General features: G+C 56.9%; 2 protein-coding genes and 1 non-coding gene across 5 annotated transcripts in view; 2 read left to right on the top strand and 1 right to left on the bottom strand.

Annotated features, from left to right (window-relative positions):
• Positions 1-704: 704 nt before the first annotated feature.
• LOC115281322 lies at positions 705-836 on the top strand. Its single transcript, XR_003904235.1, has one exon. It is a non-coding gene; the product is annotated as a small nucleolar RNA SNORA42/SNORA80 family (small nucleolar RNA).
• Positions 837-1,551: 715 nt separating this feature from the next.
• ZNF575 (zinc finger protein 575) lies at positions 1,552-4,259 on the top strand. 3 transcript variants are annotated; one of them, XM_029925327.1, is made up of 4 exons: positions 1,552-1,886; positions 2,166-2,280; positions 2,700-2,856; positions 3,304-4,259. In XM_029925327.1, exons 3-4 carry the CDS (start codon positions 2,775-2,777, stop codon positions 3,960-3,962), a joined length of 741 nt encoding a protein of 246 aa, XP_029781187.1. In that variant the 5' UTR covers positions 1,552-1,886; positions 2,166-2,280; positions 2,700-2,774; the 3' UTR covers positions 3,963-4,259. The 3 variants fall into 3 exon arrangements, with proteins under 3 accessions (XP_029781187.1, XP_029781186.1, XP_029781188.1); XM_029925326.1 differs by having other exon boundaries at positions 2,166-2,261; XM_029925328.1 differs by lacking the exon at positions 1,552-1,886 and adding an exon at positions 1,899-2,028 and having other exon boundaries at positions 2,166-2,261.
• A 4,532-nt stretch (positions 4,260-8,791) lies between these two features.
• XRCC1 (X-ray repair cross complementing 1) overlaps positions 8,792-14,912 on the bottom strand; it is a 26,006-nt gene continuing 19,885 nt past the window's right edge. The window contains exons 4-17 of the mRNA XM_029924306.1: positions 14,830-14,910; positions 13,851-13,925; positions 13,650-13,755; positions 13,346-13,455; positions 13,159-13,270; positions 12,684-12,942; positions 12,255-12,371; positions 11,429-11,522; positions 11,167-11,299; positions 10,817-10,871; positions 10,586-10,725; positions 9,490-9,580; positions 9,098-9,173; positions 8,792-8,991 (exon numbers count right to left, since the gene is read on the bottom strand). Of these exons, the coding sequence (XP_029780166.1) occupies positions 8,878-8,991; positions 9,098-9,173; positions 9,490-9,580; positions 10,586-10,725; positions 10,817-10,871; positions 11,167-11,299; positions 11,429-11,522; positions 12,255-12,371; positions 12,684-12,942; positions 13,159-13,270; positions 13,346-13,455; positions 13,650-13,755; positions 13,851-13,925; positions 14,830-14,910 (1,563 nt within the window). The 3' untranslated portion in view covers positions 8,792-8,877. The remainder of the gene's footprint in view (positions 8,992-9,097; positions 9,174-9,489; positions 9,581-10,585; positions 10,726-10,816; positions 10,872-11,166; positions 11,300-11,428; positions 11,523-12,254; positions 12,372-12,683; positions 12,943-13,158; positions 13,271-13,345; positions 13,456-13,649; positions 13,756-13,850; positions 13,926-14,829; positions 14,911-14,912) is intronic.

The following is a 14,912-nucleotide window of genomic DNA, read 5'->3' on the forward strand; positions in this document are numbered from 1 at the left end:
GAGATCTGACCTGAGCCGAAGTCAGAGGCCCAACCGACTGAGCCACCCAGGCGCCCCTTATTTGCTACAGATTTATTGGACACCTACTATGTGCTAAGCTTTGTTCAGGACAGAGGGAGAACAAGGCAGACAAGTTGTTCATATAACAGCGCACATTCTAGAGGAAAGGCATACTGTATTAAGTGCATACGACAGAGATGTGACAACAGACTAATGAAGGGAAGGGGGCTCAGTGAGTTAGGGTGGACAGGGGAGGCCTTCTGTAGTGGTAATATTTGAAAGGAGATCAGAGCGGAGAGTCAGACAAATAAGTTGGGAGGAAGGAAAGTGTTGGGGAAGGCAGCGGGGCTGGGGGGGGGGGGCAGTGCACAGAGGGAACTGCTAGTGCAAAGGTCCTGAAGTAGGCTGCACCACGGGATGTACCAGCCCTGGAAAGAAGGTGAGTTTGGAGGATGGAGGTAGGAAAGATCCCTGAACATAGCATGTTCCTTCCCATCTTAGATCTCTGCACTTGCTGTTCTGGGACAACTTTGATTCCATCATGGCTCGTTTCAATGCCCAATAAAAACAAAAAGTAATATTGGTATCATGTATTGAGCACTGTAGGCACCGGTCTAAACTTTCCATTGATTACTGAATTTAACTCTAACAACCCAGAAAGACGAAGGGACTTGGCCAAGATTACACTGCTAGAAAGTGGCTGCGGACGGTGATTGATGGCGGGCCCTTCTCTGTGGGCCCCTCAGAGTGGAGCTGTGCCAGAGGAAGCGCAGCCCGGAACCATGGCCCAGCCTCCTGACCTGTGGGCCGTGGGCACTGAGGGGGGCTGGACAGTAGGGAAAAAAGAAAAAGAAAAAAAAAAAGTGGCCAAGTCAAGATCCCAAAACGGTTACCCAAGGCAATCTGGCTCCAGAGTTCGAATAACCCTACACATCTATCTCCCAGGGCTCCCAAGACTCGCCAGACCTTGTGGGTTATCGTACTGAAGACCCACCCATGCAGGGCATTTTTATGGGCACTTCACAGTCATTCCCGTGCTGGGCGGGAAAGTGCACCGTCACGGCCCGGGGAAGGGTGCCAAGCCTGGCACCCAGAGCCTGGCACCCCGAGCTCCCAACCCCCCCAAGAACTCCCGCTGGGATATTTTGGGAACCGCCACCCGCATCCCCTCACCTACCCCGGGCCGGGACAGTGGGGTGGGAGGGGCTGAGATTCTTGAATCACCCAATGGCGAAGGGTGCCGGGACCCTATGCAAATAACACGTTTTTTATTGGATGTCAGCTCTCTCCGAGCTTGGAATCTCGCCCCGCCCTCTCACGAAGAATTGGCCTGACTTCTCTGCAAACGCCTTGAGGGGCGAAATGGACCGCCACTCTTGGAACTCTCTCCGGAGAGTGAACTCAAGCTCCCAACGGAATTCTCGAAAGAAGGGAGACACAGAAGGGAAGGTGTCTCAATGTCTCAGTGATCTCTAAGCGCAGTTTCCCCGAGTGAGGTCCTGCACGTGCTTGACTCCACTCAGCCACCGTAGGCCCTGCAACCCGCAGTACACTTTCCTACGGCCCCTCGACTGGCTCCGCGCTTGCTCACCAACTTGCCTGTCTTGTGCACCCACCCCTTCCTTCTATTTCTTCTCCCCCACCCCCAGCAAAAGCCTCTGCTGGCCGCGACTGCGCATGCGTACTGACGCCCGCACCGGCCCCCCGCGTGGGAGGAGTGGATGGAAATGAGGCTGGGCGGAGTAGCTCCCGCGCCCTCCTTCCCCTCCCGTCGCTGGGCGCGCGCCGGGCGGTGCAGCTCCGCGGAGTCCGAGTTCAGCGCGGCACTGCAGCGGCCGCTGCGGGAGGGGCCCGGAGCCCCGCCCCCGGGGAGGGGCCTTCCGCAGGTGAGGCGGGCACGGGTCGGGGCCTGGATGCCTGGGTCCTCGGGAAGCGATTGTGGGCTGGACGCCAGGATCTCCCGGAAAAGAATTGATTGGGGTCCTGATGCATAGGTTCCAGAGGGACTGCATTGGTGCCTGAGCCTTGGTAGGGTGCATTGGTGCCCGAATGTCATGATTCCGAGGGGTGCATTGAAGCCCGGACGCTTGGGACCCCGAAGGAGAAATCCATTAGGGATCTTTTAATCGCAAGACAGGCCATGTTCTTTCTGCATCTCCCTCCAGGTCTCCCCTCTACCTTCCACGCTGGGGATGAAATTTAGCAACGAGACGGAACCAGTTCACGCGGCGTCAATGGACTGAGACTAAACCGAGACTCGGGTAAAGCTACCTATTGGAGGTGAATCCCGCCCACTGAGATCAGGCCCCTCCCCTGGGACGGAGTTGTAAAAGACCCGCCCACCCCGCCGGGAGGCCCCTCCCCTGGGTCTGAGTTGCTTTGGAGCTTATTTATGCGATCCCGCCCATTCCCGTTTAGTTTCCACGGCTGGGAGGTTCTAGTGGGGGGAGGTCCCGCCCACTCTGGATCGAGGCCTTGCCAGCTCCGCGCCCAGGGCAGCCCCAGAGTTTAAGTTGGAGAGGCCCCGCCCACTCCGCGCCTACGCTCCTACCCTGGGTCTAGGTTGCAAAGGGTTGTTTGCATAAACCCCGCTGGTTGTGCTTTTGGGCTCCGCCTACCCGTAAATAAAGCCTGCTCTCCCCTTTGGATGCCAGACTTGAAAAAGATCTCGCTCCTAACAGCCTGGTCCCTGATTTTAGGCCCTACAGCCTATCACCATCAGCCTGATAATCATCGGCGTGGGCTACCTCCCTCTGGGTTCCTGGGCCAGCAAGATGCTGGAACGAGACGCGGAGTCCGCGGCCGGGGACACCGATCCTAGTCCCACCTGCAAGGAACCTATAGCCAAGGGAGGAGGTGAGAGCGGTCCCGCCCGTGGATTGGGGGTATTCTACAGGAATTGGGGCTAAGAGATTGACATTTTGAGGGAATCTCAGGGTGAAAGTTTGAAGGCCTAGGGTGATGGCCATTTGGGATACTCCGAAATGCATTCTGGGGAATCGTACTATTGGTGTTGGGGAACCTCAGTGATCATTTGTAGGGCTCAGAAAATAAAGGAGAGTCATGGGGTTTGATATGTGGAATTTCAGGGCGATCACTTGGGAATATCCTAGAAACGGACGCCTTAGTAGCTTTGGGGTTCCAACGGAGGACCTTAGGATGATCATTTGAGGAATCTCAGTATTACCCTTGAAGTGTTCAGATACACCCCTGAGTATCAAGGTTGGGGCGGGGGGAGGGAAGCCTAGCCTAGATTCAGGGTGTTGGCTGATGCCTGGAGCCCACCCTTCCTCTGTCCTGTAGCTCCCCACCAGGGCTCGCCGCAGAAGCCCAGCCAGTCGGTTCCAGGGCCTGCCACGTCCAAGGGGGCGCCTTCTCGACCCCGCCGGCGGCCCCCGCCCCAGCGCCCGCACCGCTGCCCCGACTGTGACAAGGCCTTCTCGTACCCGTCTAAACTGGCCACGCACCGGCTGGCACACGGCGGCGCCCGCCCGCATCCGTGCCCCGATTGCCCCAAGGCCTTCTCCTACCCCTCCAAGCTGGCAGCCCACCGCCTCACGCACAGTGGCGCCCGCCCACACCCATGCCCACACTGCCCAAAGGCCTTCGGCCACCGCTCCAAGCTGGCAGCCCACCTCTGGACCCATGCGCCTGCCCGCCCCTACCCGTGCCCGGACTGCCCCAAGTCCTTCTGCTACCCCTCCAAGCTCGCAGCCCACCGCCACACACACCACGCCACCGACGCCCGTCCCTATCCTTGCCCGCACTGCCCCAAGGCTTTTTCTTTCCCCTCCAAGCTGGCCGCTCACCGCCTGTGTCACGACCCTCCCACGGCCCCAGGCACCCAGGCCACCGCCCGGCATCGCTGCTCCAGCTGTGATCAGGCGTTTGGCCAAAGACGCCTCCTGCTCCTTCACCAGCGCAGCCACCACCAGGCAGAGAGCCAGGGGGAGCGAGAGTGAGCCCTCCCCTTGGCTCACAGCGGCCCGCTGCCGCAGCCCAGGTTAATAAAGAGGTGGTGTTTCTAATCTGGGCTGTAAAGTCTTGCGTCTGCTCCACGCTGGGCCCAAACTCACCAGGCTGAGGAAATCTGCTCACCTGTTTTTGGGAAGGGAAAGGTGACACCCACAGAGAGTTAGCACTGGGCCCCAAACTATGGGTGTGGAGCTGTGGTTTGAAAGCAAGCCCTGGCTCCGGGTTTCCCCCTCCTATTCCTAAGGCAAAAGTTAAAAAAAAAAAAAAAAGAAAGAAAAAAGGCCTGCTAGCACCGTGGGTTGGGGAGGAATGTGGGGAGGAATGTGGGGAAACAGGGTCTCTCCTTATTGTGAGTTAAACTGGTACCTGCATTTTGGCTGTTTGACTGTATCTATAAAAAATTTTAAATGCACACATGGTCGTGTCAAGTGTTCCACTTCTAGGAACTTCTGTAGATAAACTCAGCACTGAAAGAGGCGTAAGGGTAAGGATGTCCACAGTGGGATGGCTGTGGCCAAAGATGGGAAACAACCCAAGTGCCTGTCAGTGGGGGACCAGCTAATAAATTCCGGTAGAGCCACAGAATGGACTATGTAGTTGTGGCGGGGAGCGGGGAGTTCTATTTATACAGATGTGGAAAGAGCCCCTAATACGCTAAATGGTAAAAAAAGAACAAAGGGTATACTACCAAGAGTAAAAAAAAAAATTATTTTAATATTTATATTTTGGGAGAGCAAAGCAGGGGAGGGGCAGAGAGAGGGAGACAGAAGCCCAGTGCAGGGCTCAAACTCCCTGAACCTTGAGATCACGGAGCTGAGCCAGGGTCGGATACTCATCCAACTGAGCGACCCAGGTACCCCAGTATAAAAATGTTTTAAAGCTCAAGCTTTGGAGCCAGCCCAGACCCACTACTGGGGAACCCTGGACAAGCTTTGTCACTTCTCTGGATTCAGATGCCTTATCTATAGACGGTGGGGGTTATAAGGCCTTTGTAAGGGCGCAAGCATCATCTCTGGCTGTCACTTGCCTTCTTGAAGCCTGTTTTTTCTGCTATAAAGTAAGAATGACTGAGTGAACATGGGGTCGCTCTTCATTCTACAGAGGTGTGTCCGTGCCTAGGCCACGCTGGCCCCTGCCCAGGGTGGTAGGAACACAGCAGTGAACAAGACAGGCCTGGTCTAGTGAGGGAAGTGGGCACTAAGCAAGTAGTGAGCAAAAAAAGAAAAAAAATTAAAGGGGGGGGAGTAGAGGAGACAGCCTTGCCTCCCACCTCCACCCCCAGGTACCAAGAATTATTTCAAAGTTGCAGGAATGACATCGATGGCGTGTGCTTGGGAACAGGCCAGTGAGAGCGAGCCAGGAGCTCAGAAACAGACCTGTGCTTACAGGGGGTCCTGACAAGTGACAGTACCTGCACGTCGATGAGGGCTGGCAAACTCTCTAACGGGCCTGAGCGCGTGTAGTTTTAGGTTTCGCAGGCCACGGGGTCCGCTGTAACGACCCCACTCTGCCGCTGTGCCCCAAAGCGGCTGTACACGTACGTTACGGCCCGTGGATGAGCATGGCTGTGGTCCCGGAAAACTTTACAGAAACAGGAGGTGGGCTGAGTGTTGCCCATGGGCTGGGGTTTGCGGATCCCTGCTGGGGGCGAGTGGGGACAGGACAGGCTAATCTGTGAATGAGCAGAGAGGTACGGGAGAAAAAAGTCAAGTGGGGGCAGATAAAGGTCCCCTAAAGAGGTCCACGTCCTATCCCCAGAACCTGAGCATGTGACTTTACACGTGGCAGAAAGGGCTTTGCAGATGTGATTCAGGATCTTGGGCGTGGTCAGGCCTCCTAAACCCAATCCGTGAAACCCTTTGCTATGGGGCAAAGGAGAATTGTGGATGAAGGATTCAAAGTTGCTAGTCAGCTCACTTTATTTATTTATATTTTTTAAATGTTTATTATTTTTGAAAGAGAGAGAAAATGTGAGCAGGAGAGGAGTGGAGCAAGAGGGAGACACAGAATTTGAAGCAGGCTCCAGGCTCTGAGCCATCAGCAGAGCCTGATGTGGGGTTCAAACTCATGAGCCTGAGACCATGACCTGAGCCGAAGTTGGACACATAACCGACTGAGCCCCCCAGATGCCCTGCTAGTCAGCTGACTTTAAAACAGATTATCCCCTGGAGATGGGAAGATTAGCCTGACTAGTCCAGCACCCCCCACCCCACCATGGAACCACAGGGGTCGCTCTATGGGAAAGAGGGAAGCAGAAGAGTCAGAGGCGACAGAGACTGGAGGGACGCAGAGCCACGAGTCAAGGAATTCAAGCAGCCTCTAGACACTAGAAAAGGTAAGGAAATGGGTCCTCCCTGGAAGGGACACAGCCTTGCACACCACGATTTTAGCCCACTGAGGCTGATACTGAACCACTCATGACCTACAGAACTGTAAGAAAAGAAGGTTGTGTTGCTAAGGCCACTAAGCTTGGGATACTTTGCTCCGGCAGCGATAGGAAGCCTACAGATCCTGGTTTCATACCATACATACTACGTTTCTGGTGATGTAAGATTTAAATTTGAAAAGCAAAAGAGATGGAAATGATAAAGGAGAGTATCTTAGTAACCACAGAGGTATAGAAGGAATCTGTAAGACACAAGAAAGCACGCCATAGGGGAAAAGACTGGTAAACTGACCATTAATCAAGTTACAACCATGACACGAGATACAATAGGAGTGTATACCTAGCACATACTATCATACAGAGGGTTAGAGAAGATCTTTTTCAGGAGGTAGTGTTTGAGTTGTGGATGGAATGAGAGACGGTTTTGTAAGTATACGGCGTAAGGGGTAGGACAGAGCAGGCAAATGCAAATTAGCAGTCCACTCAGCAAGCCCCGGGTGGAGGGGTGGGCGAGGGTGAAGATTCAAGTCCTTCCACACCTGGAAGTGCGGTTTGTATCAATGTTTAGATACAGAGCTGTTCTGGAAGGTTTCCCCCACAGCAACCACACCACCATCAAAGTTTCAGGGATGCAAATGCATTGGAGGAGTGTTGACCTCTGGTCTAAATGTTGTCATAGAGATGGGGAAACAGGCCAGGAGAGGCGGGATTTTCCTGTACCCAAGGCTGGGCCCTGCTGAGCCAGAGTGGATCTGGGTCTCAAATACCCTGACCCCCTGCTGCTCCTTGTGTATATATGTGTATATATATAGACACACATATATATTGATATACACACACACACACATATATATATAGCTCCTGCCAGAGTGCCTTTGCACTTGCTTTTCCAGGCCTTCCCCAACTCCTCCCTGCAGAGGAATCAGTCCGCTGAAGACGCCTTCCCCGATGACCCTCTCTAAACCACGCCACCCTGTCCCATCACTGTAATGCTGCCCTGTGTTTCCTGCCCTCACGCGTTTATCACTGGTCAGTGCTGCCGACTCTCCCCGAGAGGAATGTCAGTCCCCAGAGAGAGGAGCCTCGCATCTGTTTTTCTCCCTGCAGTTCCACCGTCTCACCCGTAGGTGGCACGCTGGGTAGAATAACGGCCTCCCCAAAACATGCACGTCCTAATCCCTGGAACCCTCGAATATGCTATGTGGCAAAGGGGAAATTCTGTTGAAGAAATCAAAGTTGCTAACTGGCTGACTTTAAAACAGGGGGATTATCCCAGAGTATCCATGTGGTCTTGAGGCAAACATACGATCTTCTAAAGGTGGAAGGAGATGGAAGAGTCAATGTCGGGGTGATGTGAAGGACTCCCCTCGCCACTGCTGGCTTTGAATACAGAAGGGGGATTGGGGATCTGGGGGGAAAGACAAGAAAGCAGATTTTCCCGAGCTTCCACAAGGAACATGGCCCTGCCTACACCCTAAGTTTACTTCAGACCTCCAGACCTGGAAGGTTCTACATTTCTGTTGTTTTGTGACACTAGGTTTGTGTTTGTTACCTAGCTCTGACTGCCCTTGCTCTGCTCAGACCCCTTCCCGACCTCCCCAGCAGCTGGGTGACGTCCAAGCTTTTCAACCAGGCGTCCTTGGGCCTTCAGGACGGTGCTGTCCTTTGCTTTTTACAGTGATGTCACTGCAGCAGCTACGGAGCACTTGAAGTGTGGCCGGTGTGACGGAGGAAGTGAATTTTTCATTTCATTGTAGTTCATTTAAATAGCCACCCGTGTCGGGGGCCTACTGTGTTGGAGAGCACAGCTGCAAGGGCTGCGTCCGCCCCTCCAGGGGCTCATCCCTATGTCCTGGCCTTGGCCCACGCCACGGCCCCTGCCTCCGCCCGGATTCTGGAACACCTGTTCAGTTCCGTTCCCAACTTACAGGTGGTGCAGGCGTGACGGGGCTCCAGGATTTGGGTGGGTTGATTAAAATGCCCCTTCCCCTATTTTACTTCCCAAACGAGGTGGTGTAGGAACCAGGCTGGTGACAGCTGTACGGCTGCTCTTGAAAGCCTGAGAAAGGGAGACACCCCTGGCCCAGGGGATCAGAGATGGGCTTCAAGGGAGAGGTATACCTCATGAGCACCCAGGCCTCCAGCCCAGGACCCACGAGGGACCAACGAGACCCAGAATGGGCTCAGAGGCTTAGAACCCCATTCCCCGCCACCATGGGGTAAGTGGCCAGCAAGAAGGAACAAAGAGCTTCTTCCCAAGTGAACCCCTGATGGAGAGCCACTCATTCTCTCCGGGACCCCAGGACAGGAGCCTTAAGGCGGCCGAGACACTTGGCCCTCAGAGGGGAAGCAGAAACCAAGCATAAGACAGAAGGCTGGGAGCCTCTAGGAGGTTCTAGGAGACTTCCAAGTAAGAGAGAGGGGCAGCTGTTCCAAAGCAGGCCACCTTTATTCAGCGTGTGTGTGTGTGCACGAGTGAGCACGTGCATGTGCGCGTGTACGCACACACACGCACTTTAGGCCTGGGGCACCACCCCATAAAGCTGGTGGGGAAGTAACTTCTGCTTCTCATTGCAGCTGTAGATCCATCGCGGGCGGACAAACACCAAGGAAGGGTTGTCCATCAGGGCCTACAGGGTGCAGGGGCGGGGGCATACAGGAGCATGTGAGTGAGGAGGGGGTGGAGGGGACACAGGGCAGGCTTCGTGGCCCTCTCCCTGCCTCGCTGGAACTCACCTCCTCAAAACTGGGGTCCCACTCCTGCGCCGTGATCACAAACTGGACCCGGTCGCTCATATAGTCCTCAAGTTCTCTGGTGGGAGGAGAGAAGCAGAGGATTGGTGGCCCCTGTCCTGACATCCGAGCCCCCAATCATTCTCCAAGTCCATCCTCCCTCCCTCCTCACCTATATCCCCTATGGGCTATCCGCCCCCCGCCCATGCCCCGTTCTCCCACATGCCAGCCTTGCCACGGCCCCCCAATACCGAGGCTTCTCATCACTGCTAATCCTTTCAGAAGGTGGATTGGGAGCCTCACCTTAGAGAAGGGGCCAGTCCCTCCCCCACCTGCCCGATCCCTTTCCTTCCCACAACCCCACCCTTCCCTGCCCCCACCCCCTAGACACTGACCCATTGAAGGCTGTGACATATCGGCTGAGCTTCCGCCGCTCGTCCCCAGGGAACTCCCCGTACAGGAAGAAGTGTTTGCCCTGGAAGAAGTCTGCAGGGGAGATGGTGGGAGAGCCAAGTGTGAGGCCCCTGGAATTTCAAAGCAGCAGCCGGGAGCCGCAGAACGCTGGGAGGCAAGATGGGCAGGCCCGCGCCCTGGCCGGAGAGTGGGGTTGCTGACTAACAGCTTCCCAGCCAGGCCCATCAGAACCGTTCTGGGGCTTTTTTTTTCTTTAGTGGTGAAAGACAAAATCGCTATTATTCCCACGTGTTTCTTACACGAGGTAAATCCCAGATGCACTGGCAGCACTCAGCTAGCTCAGCAAGGTTAAACGCTCCGTAGCCTGTCACTTCTTCACCTTGGCTGCCTCACTCCTTTTCAGCCAGTGCCTTCTCCGGCTCTGACCTTCAGGATGGCTGTTTCCCTTGTTCCATTTCAATAGGACTTTCCAGACCATCAATTTGCTGATGCCCCTTTTGGGGCTTTGGAGGATCAAAGTACCTACATGCCCGTCACCCACAAGGAACCAGGTAGAAACAGCCTCTTCCAGGGGCCGCTGACCCTCACCCCTGTGCTGCCCAGCTCCTCCCTCCATTCTCCACTGGCTGAGGCTCTGACCCTTGCCCCCCATCCTGTGCCCCCTGCATTCATCCTGGGGTGACCAACGGCAATGCCACCACCAACCGGGTCCCAACAGAGATCAGTGCCCACGTCGTCTGTGTGCCTGGGTGACATCCCACATGACGGAGCTGAACCCGGGGGGCAGGTGAGGGAGGTGCTGTTGGCACTGGGGTGGAAAGCCCTGGGCTGTGATGCAGGAAGGCAGGAGCGGGAACAGAGAGAAGTCGTGGGAAGGTGCGGAGCAGACGGGAACGGGCATAAGGCAACAAGAAGGTAGCCGAGGCAGGGACTGTGGGGGAAGGAGGTGGGGAGGCAAGTCACAAATCACGAGGAGCAGGGGGAGCAGCAGCGACCCCTGGGCGGCCTGGCGGTAAGTCGCAGCCGAGAAGTGAGTAAGACAAACCCCACTTCGGGAAACAGGGAGAGATTTCCTACCTGGGAGCTCAGGAACCGGCAGGTCAGAAGACTCTGGGGGACCCTCATTGTCTGTGTTCTCATCTGTGGAGCCTGCATACGGGTCCTCGCCATTCTCTCCCTGGTCAGGGGGCTGCTTTTGCTCCCTCTGCTCGGCCACCCTGAGAGCCAACAAGGGTGAGGGAAGAGCATGCAGATCAGATGCCCCTCCACCCAGATCCAGGGCCACCCTGACCCCCAGCCCAGCCTTACCTTCTCAGCTCATCCTCGGTATCCTCAGAATCTTCTGCCCCATTGCCCTGTTCTTCTGCAGGTGGAAGCTCAGTCAGGGCAAGGCACGTGCTTGGCAACTCTTCCTTGGTCTTTGGCCCAAGCACAGCTGCAGGCGTGCCAACCCCCAAGCTCAACTGCCCTCCAGATCCAGTTACCTGGGGCCCTCAGCCTCCCCTCCCCCAGATCCACTGTGGCATCCAACCCCACTTTCCTGAGATACAGGAGTCTGGGTTTCCAGCCTCCTCCCACAGACCCAGGTGGCCAGGCCCCCAGCCCCTCCTCCTCTCTCAGACCCAGGAGGCCAGGCCCCTCCCCTCTCAGGCTCTGACCTGACTGTTCCCCCTCAGTGTCGGTATCTTCCTGAGGCCCTGGTGAGGCAGGCTTGGTCTCTTCTGGGGTTGTGGGTCTCTGGGGGGAGCTGGGTCTTGCTGCCTGAGGGGGCCTGGTTTTGGTGTGAGGGCGCTGAGGAGGGAGGGGACAGCAAGTCTGTGAGCGTGTGTTCTCACAGAAGGCAGGAGGGGGAGGGGTGCCACAACAGACCCATGTCCTCCTCCCACTGCACCTCCCCCACCGGAACAGGGGGCCCAGGACCTTTTGGGGAAGCGTGGGGGCTTCATCCCCACTGCTGCTGCTGGGAGAGCCCCCTTCATCCTCACTGCCGGAGCTCGGCCCTGCCATAAGGTACCTGGGGGAGACACCGGGCCTCAGACCAACAGCGCATCATGTCTTCCAGAGACTCGGAGGGCTGCTCAGGCAGCCACAGGGCCTGGCCTTTATCAAGCACTCAGGATGCCTCCTCTTCCACCATTGGAAGGGCCCCACTGAACCCATCAGTCACCACAGCCACCCACACCGGAGACGTGAGCACACCCCAGCTTCCCCTCCCTCTCGGGACAAAATACCCCGCTTCAGAAATGGAAAAAGAAAAAAAAATCAGAACCAATTTTCCCGTTTGAGAATTAAAGGCAGTTTCTTATTAGGAGAATACCTACCAGTTAAGGGAAAACTCTCCACAGCAAATACATTTTTAAAGGCCTTGACGCTACATTCAGGGCTTCTCAAATGGCTGACACTCCACGAAAGGGGCTCTCCTAGCAGATCCTGAGAGCGACGTGCACACGGGACCGCCCATGTGCCGGGCACATGTACCTTTCGCATGCCATTTCTCAGCCAGAAGCCGCGCTCCCCATGCTCCGGAAGCAGACTTCACGGAGTCCTCCCAGACCCCAGGCAAGTCCTCTCTCCTCTCAGCCCCTGCCCCTCCTCTCAGAAGCCCGCCAGTGCTGGCCAAGCCTGCCTGTGCTCTCCGCATACGGAGGCCCCAGTCTGATTTCCTTCCAGATCCCTGGCTCTGCCCGGTGCGGGACGCGGGACGCGGGGCAGAGACGGCATGTGTGCCCGCCTGCCGAGGCCTCACCTCCGGGAGGGCAGCCGCCTCCGCATTCGGTGACAGTCCAGCACCCACTCTTTCCGCACGATGCAGCCTCCGAGGCCTAGGACCTGGCTGTACTTGGGGGTGTTGGCAAAGGCACAGCTGGTGGGGGCAGAAGGAAGGCGGAGTCAGCCAGGTGTGGTCTGGAGGGCAGACGGGAAAAAGGGATGGGGACGGGGGGAAGAAAGACATGAATAAAAGAGAAAAAGACGGCTATGAGAGAAACAGAAAAAGATGTTAAAAGACCAAGGGAAAGATGTAGGAATCAGAAAAAGAGGCAGAGGATGCAGAGAACCGAAGAGACAGAGACAGAGGCAGAGACAGGTGGACAGGCAGACAGGGAGAGACAGAAAGTGAGATGGAGGGGACGGAGGGGTGGCGGGGAACGTGGGAGGGAGGCGGGCGCAGGCCTACATGAGGTGGGTGCTGTCTGGAGTCCAGTCTGGCCGATACTTGGCCCCCAGCTCCAGGGCCTTGTCCCGGAGCTCCGAGCGGAAGGGGTTCTGGAAGCCACTCAGCACCACCACCACACCCTGAAGGATCTTCCCCAGCTCCTGCGGGCCGGCTCGGGGCCCCCTGGGCTTGGTGGCTTCTCGGGTCTTCCCCGGCACTGTGCCTCGTGCTGGGGCAGGGACTGGGGTGCTGCTGGCTAGGGTGCGGGTGGGAGCTGGCACTGCGGGAGCCAGAGAGTAGATTCACTTAGTACTGCTGGGACTAACCCCCAGCCCCTCCTCCCTCAGACCCAGGGGTCCAGCCCTGCACCCCCTCCTCCCTCAATCCGAGGAGTCCAGGACCCCAGCCCCTCCTCCTTCAGACCCAGGGGTCCAGCCCCCTCTCCCAGGATGTAGGAGCACAGGGCCCTGTGACAGCAAGGAAATCCAGGGCTCACATTTGGGTCTCTTGAGGGCAGGTGGTGAGGGCTGGGCTGATGGTTTGCTGGGCACCTTCCTTTCTTCTTGGTTCAAATCCAACTTTCTCTTCCCCTTGGGGGACTCCTGAGGCTGAGGGTTTGGGATGAGCTGAGGCCTGTAGCTTTTCTCCTCCTTGTCCACCCCACCAGGGTCTGACAGTCTCACCTTGGAGGTGCTGCCTACTGCCCTGGAGACCGGAGAGGCTGAAGAGGCGGCACTGGAGGCCTGCAGTGTGGCAGCTGCGTAGCTGGGTCCTGCCGGGTCGGTGGCTGTGGCTACAGAGGGAGAAAGTGGATGCAGGGTGAGGGGGCTGGGCCCTAAGACCCTTCACCTCCTGCCCATGGGACGGAACGTTGTTCTCATAACCCGGCAGTGAGCTGGGAGTCCAGGCCCCCAGTCCCCTCCTCCCTCAGACCTGAGTCCAGCTTCCAAGCCCGGACTCACTGAGGACTCCAGTTTCCACCCTCACCTGGGGGCGTCTTATTGATCCGGCTGAAGAAGAGGGCCCCCGGTCTCAGGGAGTTAGCCCCCTCGTCCTCCTCCTTCACGCGGAACTGGCCAAGCTTGGTCACCTTCTAAGGTCTCACAAGGTCAGTACAGTGAGTGGCGGTTGGCAGGTGGGGGTGAAGAGGTAGGGCGAAGGCTCCGGGAGGTGGTGGGGAGAGCTTACCTGGGGTGAGGCCTCTACCTCCTCTTTGTCTGGGGGGCTGTGAAACCGTATAAAACTCAGGCCGTAGGGGGAGTCCTGAGAAAGGAGGGTGGGAGTCAAGAAGTCTGGCCAAGACAGGGCCCCTTTCACTTGGGGAAACCCTCTTCTGGCTCTTTCCCTCCTATGGACACACGTCTAGGGAGGTGCCCAGAGGGCAACGGCGACAAGGGAACATCAAGGTGGCAGTGAGCCCTAACTTCGGGCCAGGCTCGGCTATAAGCCCTCTCCATGCATCAGCTCCGTTGGCCTCACAGCGAGTAGCAAAGGCTGCTGGGTGCCCAGGCGAATCCTCCCCCACGTGCTCAAATTCCTGCCTACAGAATGGGAGGGAGCACTGGGCCGCTTCTGGAACACAGAAATGCTCCAGGCTCCTTTCCGCTCTCCCGGCTAGAAGAGCTGGAGGACCGGCCGGACACCCCTAAAGACGGGTCCATGGGTAAGAAGTCTACTCCTACCGTGTGGTGCCCTCATATACTCGAGTCTCCTTGGTACCACAGCTTAGGGTCCCTAACTCACAGCAGCCCTATGAGGATCCGGAGACTGAGGCCAGAAAGGTGAAGTCACTTGCCCAAGGTCACACAGCTAAGAAGTGGCGGACAGAGCATCAGACCCCAGATCCCATGATGGTAACTGTTAGACTACTCCTCTAATGAGTCAGCAGCCCCCTCCCCTCACTCCCCTCGGAGGTCCTGCAGTCTGTCCTTCCCAGACATCTGGGCAGACATCATCGGCCTTCCCACAGGTGAGGAAATGAAGCCTCACCTATGGGAAGGATCGCAAACCCACTTCCGAGGCCTCCGGGACCAGGCTCCTCATAATCCCCCGGGGAGACCAGCTGCCCAGTCCTCCCAGCTCATCCTCGGGGACTCGGTATTGGCCCCTCACCTCCCTCCTTGCCCAGGACCCAGGACCCTGCAGCCTCAGCTCCCACCCCAGGTACCTTGCTGTAGGGCTGGCTGCAAACGATTTTGACGCGGTCCCAGCGCTTCTCAGCTGCTGCCCGGACCAACTTGTCGGGCCCAA

Source organism: Suricata suricatta, chromosome 16, assembly GCF_006229205.1.
Source record: "Suricata suricatta isolate VVHF042 chromosome 16, meerkat_22Aug2017_6uvM2_HiC, whole genome shotgun sequence".
Classification (NCBI taxonomy): domain Eukaryota; kingdom Metazoa; phylum Chordata; class Mammalia; order Carnivora; family Herpestidae; genus Suricata; species Suricata suricatta.